Source organism: Miscanthus floridulus, chromosome 8 (assembly GCF_019320115.1).
Source record: "Miscanthus floridulus cultivar M001 chromosome 8, ASM1932011v1, whole genome shotgun sequence".
Lineage (NCBI taxonomy): Eukaryota > Viridiplantae > Streptophyta > Magnoliopsida > Poales > Poaceae > Miscanthus > Miscanthus floridulus.
The window spans coordinates 30,955,822-30,961,821 of NC_089587.1; the positions used below are offsets into that span (position 1 = coordinate 30,955,822).

General features: G+C 42.5%; 1 protein-coding gene across 1 annotated transcript; it reads right to left on the minus strand.

Annotated features, from left to right (window-relative positions):
* Positions 1–1,165: 1,165 nt before the first annotated feature.
* LOC136476097 (uncharacterized) lies at positions 1,166–5,175 on the minus strand. Its single transcript, XM_066473785.1, has 7 exons — positions 5,010–5,175; positions 4,734–4,923; positions 4,607–4,647; positions 3,003–3,166; positions 2,783–2,885; positions 2,540–2,709; positions 1,166–2,078 (listed from the first exon to the last, which is right to left on the minus strand). The coding sequence occupies exons 2-7, from the start codon at positions 4,895–4,897 to the stop codon at positions 1,551–1,553; spliced, it is 1,170 nt and encodes a 389-aa protein (XP_066329882.1). The 5' UTR covers positions 4,898–4,923; positions 5,010–5,175; the 3' UTR covers positions 1,166–1,550.
* Between the last annotated feature and the right edge of the window lie 825 nt (positions 5,176–6,000).

Sequence of the window (6,000 nt, forward strand, 5' to 3'; positions counted from 1 at the left end):
GTTTGGATTTAGGGCTCTCTTTACATTTATGAGTCCTATATTTTCGTTCTCCAAGCTACAACAGCAACCCCTAATACAAGATTGCGAGTCACTTCCATAGTTGTCAATAACACATCACTAGTAGGTTGTTGAAATAATCACTTGGAATTTGATCTGGGCGAGGGGGTGTTAGAGCATCTCCAAGAGTCTTTCTAAAGCTCGCTCTCTAAATCATCATTTGGAAAGTCATTTGCATAAAAATCGCTTTATATATCTTTTCACTCTTCAACAGTTTTTCTATATCTTGTTTGTAATGTAGAGAGCCATTCTCATTTTTATATATTTGGCTAGAGAAAAAATTCAGAATAGAAGATGGCTATATTTAGATAACCAATTAAATGGTCCGTTGGAGAATATTTTTATCAAAATCTCTATCCTAGCAATTAGGAAATATTTAGAGAGTCTCTTGGAGTTGCTTTTATAAAGGCCGTGGACTAAATGACATGGCAGAACCAATGGCCATTAGGCAGGAGCGTGTGTTTAGTTGTCCTCGGTGTGGCAAGTTTTTGGTCCCATTTTTTCCTATAAAAAAATTGGAACAATCTTTTTTTCTAATATAAAATCACACCAAAGCTTTTATCGTCCTTTCAAAAAACTATATAGGCAACGCCGAGAGTCGACAAGGTAAATCGGCACTCAAATATGTTGTGTGTGGCAGTCTCAATCACCAGGACATGACCAACGTTGCCGTATCCATGTTCCACATTCAGGGAATATCTACATTCCGAAAACACGAATGTTCCCATCCCCACGTTATAAAATGATACCCCCAAGTTTTTGTTCCTGTTCCAGGAAATGATACCCGTTTTCGTTCCGGTTCCAGGGGACCGAAACATGGCTGCTAAGGGCTAAACCATGGACACTAAAAAGCAATTGAGAACCGACACGTGAGCCAGACATAAGTATAACATTTTCTGATGACAAAAAAAAAAGAAACTAAGAATAATACTCAGGTGATAAAAAAAGAGAACATAACAAATAATTGTTGCAAGTTGCAACAGAATAAGAATTCCCATGCACAAAACTGAAGTACGAATGCAGCCATTTCAACACTTATACGTCACAGTCCATGTCGCATCCCTGAGTTTTCTTTCATTTCCATTTGCAGAAAGTAAATCAACAGTCATAAGGTGTAACCAAATCCTTTAATGGGTTCCTAGTTATAATCACCACATGTGGCAACAGTTAAATCTTGCATTGGCAATGTTACAGCACAGAATATAGGTTCTACTGCACCAAGTACTGTTCCTACAATAAAATGCTTGTTCTCAGGGTTCTAAACTCTGCATAGCAAACTAAAGAATACAACACAGGTTTCATGTGTAGCTTGTACAGCAAACAAAGGCAGGTGGGCGGGCTCAGCAGCTGCAATTACACAGTTGTTCTGACGGTGACTTGAGTTCAACCAAACTATGTTCCAATGCAGCTGTTTAGGTGGACAAGGCATGAAAACTGAACTTCTAGGAGACCAGAGGAACTCCTGAGACCCAGAAAAATTGATTAAACGTCGCTTATTTTCCATATGGATGATACCTGCTAGAACCCCGAGCACCTGTACTCCCACCACCAGTACCACCAGCAGCTCCACCTGCTCCGCCATAACTGCCGTATCCGCCAGTGCCATAACCACCTGGGGCGCCACCATAGGCGCCACCTCCATATGCACCGCCTCCATAGGCACCCCCTCCATAGGGGCCACCACCGTAGGCACCATATGCGCCATATGCACCTCCATACATGGATCCACCATAACCACCGCCAAAACCAGACCCAAAGCCAGCATTGCCTCCATAGCCATACCCTCTACCATAGCCATATCCTGCTCCTGCGCCACCATCATATCCATAACCCGCTGCAGCAGATCGATAAGCACCACCATACCCATAACCGCCGCCACCCCCACTGCTGCCACTGCTGGCACTACCAGCTCCACCACCACTACGGTAAGAATTGCGGTAACCTCCACCTCCGTGGCTTGATCTCCCATTGCTGCTGTGATCAGATCCATGTTTCTTTGGTTCAGCCTTCTTTATTTCAACCTGCGAACAGAAACCATAAAAAGTTAACTGACATGACTAAGACATTTAACTGAAACAACAGGAAAACCATTTCTTCTCTGTTAATCAGCACAATCATCTTAGATCAAATTCCAATTCTCTATGAATCGTCAAGAAAATGAGCAATACCATACATTAAATAACCAAAAATAAGGAGGTTAAGATCACAAGGTGTGAGCAATACCAATAAATGTGAATTTAGAAGGGAAAGAAAAACAATGCCTTTTCCCTATAGAAGAGCTATAGGGTTCTACTCGGGATGTCGAAGCACCTATTATAGCCAAAATAGTGGTCACATATCAGGACCTAAGTCGTATTCTAGTCTATAATTTCAATACCCGCATATGAAATTATGAACATTTCTAAGTCTATTTAGTTTTTTTGTTCTACTTCACTATTGAGTGAAACATAAGTTTACAACAAAATGAATTTAAAAATCTAACCTGCTTCCCACCAAGATCACGCATTCTCCCCTCTGATATGACCCTTTCAACAGAATCTTCACTTTCAAAAGTGACAAAACCAAACCCTCTAGAACGCCCAGTGCTATGATCTAGCATTATCTGATGTTCAACCACCTTACCATACGATGAAAAGTGATCCTTCAACTCATCTGAAATTTTGTACCTTCTCAGTATCATATACAAATTGAGTTCAAGATTTCTTTGTTGATAGCAAACACCTACCTTCAGTAAGAGATGGTGGTAGCCCACCGATGAAGATCTTTCTTGTCTTAGGGCCGTCTTTGGTGGTCATCTCTTCCCTCGGGACTGTCCTCTTGACTTCAACCTGCATAAACCAAAGTTGATAGGGGTCGAGAGAAGCTAAATGTCAACTAAATTGCAGAGGTTTGCAGAGCTGCAAACTGAGGTCCCTGTTACGGCCAATCTAAATTAGATGTCCTACCGTTCTGCCATCTATAACGTGATCATCCTCCAAAACCTTGTCTATAACAGATGGATCAGAAAATGTAACAAATCCAAATCCACGAGGCATCTTAGTATGCTTGTCCTTCATAATTACAGAATCAGTTATTGCCCCATACTTCTCAAAATGCTTGGAGAATGATTCTACATACAAACAAATAAACCATACAGATTTGTCAATTTGGAAAAAAGAACAGAATCACAAAAAGTAGCAAACCAAGTTGGAGACGGACGAAAAAAATATTTCACATAAGAGCAAACCTAGAAACATCATTCGAGAAACCAATCAACAAATGCAAATCTAAAGGTAAACTACATCACAGATGACGAGCCCTTCTTTTATTAAGCATAAACCTATGGAATTTCTTGCATAACCCATACTGTTGTATGTATTGGGGCAAGAGAACATATGAATTTGAAAGGAGCTCATGATTATGTGCAAGCTATCTCATTACTTGTCAGTACTTGTATCTTAGATTAGTTAATTCAGGCAACATATCTAAGCATTATGCACTTAACTACATACATAACAGGAATATTAATTTTACAATTTACTATGCAATGTGGGACAAACGACTCATTAATAGAACAAAAACCGAGTAACAGGCGTTGGAAAAGATGTAACAGCTTTCCTTACTGGTGTATCCTTTACTCAAATACCAAGTGTGTTATAAATCAATACAAACTACAAATGCAGTACAATGAGTAAAAGCAAATATGGGCATGATGCAGGAATTCACAATTTTTACTGTATCCCACTTATATATTGAAAAAATGTTTAAAGGCTAAGCACCAAAAATATGCTCAGCAGCACAGAACATGCAAAGAAACATGTATCTATAAAGTGCATCATCAATCGTGCACATAATTTTTTTGACTAGTCACCCAGGTATATCATTCATATGTCCTATTCCAGTTAGAAGTTACAAAAATTCACAAACTTGATTAAAAACATGGGAACATAGTTGAATCCATGAGACAATAACGGCAGCAAGTCAACCAATCAAATAACAAATAATGCCACGGGCAAGAAAAATATGCAAGAAAACACATGAATAACATTAAGCCAGTATAGCAAAAAAACACAGGCAAACAAGGAAAACAGCCTCAGCGTTGTAACCTGTCGGACATGTAACGGAAGCATGCTAACAGAAACACTACTTTCCGCAACAACAAAAGCCATATCAACCCTTTATGACAACCTGCTGCGCAGATAGTTTGTGTTTCCACATTTTCACATGAATAACATTAAGCCATTATAGCAAAAAAAAAAAAAAAAAAACAGGCAAACAAGGAAAACAGCCTCAGCGTAGTAACCTGTCTGGACATGTAACGGAAACATGATAACAGAAACACTACTTTCCGCAACAACAAAAGCCATATCAACCCTTTATGACAACCTGCTGCGCAGATGGTTCGTGTTTCCACATTTTTATTTTAGCATTCAAAACATCTATAGAACCAAACTAGACAAATCGAACTCCGGGAGCACCTTTATTTTAGCATTCAAAACATCTAAAGAACCGAACTAGACAAATCAAATTCCAGGCGCATCCAATCCAGTAAATAACATATAAATTTTACCTTCAGTTGTCTCCCAAGCAACGCCTCCGACAAAAATCTTCCTGCAAAAGGCAAAAGTATTAGCTCTCCTCCTGGCTCACATCCTTAATCCTTAATATTCAGAAGCCATAGGGCCCAGATCGCTCACCCCGACGAGTCGCCGCCCGCCCCCTGCCCATCCTCTCCGCTAGCATCGCCGTACCCAGAGGCCCCATCCCGGCCTCCCCGCCTCCCGGGGTGCCCCTCCTCGTCGACCTCCTCCTCGTCGTACCCGTTCAACGCGTGCTGGTTGTCCTCCGGGTACCCCGCCATGCCGCAAACTTCCGCGCAACCGCCGCCTGAGATCGAAACAACGGAATCTGAGCCAACACGCAGAAACCCTAGCTCGAGCCTTGGAAGAGGGCGCGGGGAAAAGGCGGATTACCTCGGATTCGCAGTAATCAGAAGGCTGGGGTTCGGGGCCTGAGCAAACCCTAGCGGCGCTGCTGCGGGTGCGGGTTAGAGGGCGAGGTGGGATTGCAGGAGGAAGGAGATGAAAGAGAGACGGAGGAGGCGGAGGCGGAGGCGGAGGCGGCGGCGGCGAGGTTCGGTTTAAGTCCAACGCACAGGCGGCTCCAGGCATTTATATGAGCCGTGCGCGACGGTGCGGGTTAGAGACACAGAGAGGGTTTGGGTTTTGGACGAAGTTGACTAGAAGTCTTGAACCAGGACAAATTTCTACAAATCACTTGCGTTTGGATGCCGTGCTTTCAAGAAACTTTGATGCCGTGGTTTCAAGAAACTTTAGTTTAAATAAAAAAGCAACAGATGTGTAAAACTATGGTTTAATAAAAGATTTAGAGTGGAGTTTTGGTACAGGTCAGTTTTACCAGTGAAGTTGTTTTTTTAAAAAAAAATAACTTCATTAGTAGTTTTCTTAAGGGAAGCTAATCTATTTTGAAAAACATATTTAGCAAAACAAAGACATCGAAGGAATAAAAAGATCAAAATGCCCCTAATTACCTTTTTCTTTTCTACTCCTGGCGTCTTCTTCCTTGGAAATCTTCACGCGAGAGCCTGTACCACAAGAGCTGGTCCCCATGCACGCACGCAAGAGCCTGTACCAGCTCACAGCCAGCTGTACTCGAGCGCACGCAACAGGACGCCCGGCACCGCGCCACGCGCTGGTCCCGCGACGCTAGGAGGACGCCCCGGCGACTATGGCCGAGGCGCCGCGCGCCGGCTCCGCGCCCGCCCTGGCCCCGTGCCGGAAGCCGCGCACCCTGGCCCGACTGAAAGGTTCCTGGTGTCGGTGATTGAGTGACAACTTAGGTATACTAATTATATTTATGTGAGATACATAAGTGATTAGTCTACATGTATATGTGTGTGAGTAACCTATGCCATAAAGATGAAAATAGCTCGGAGATATTGCA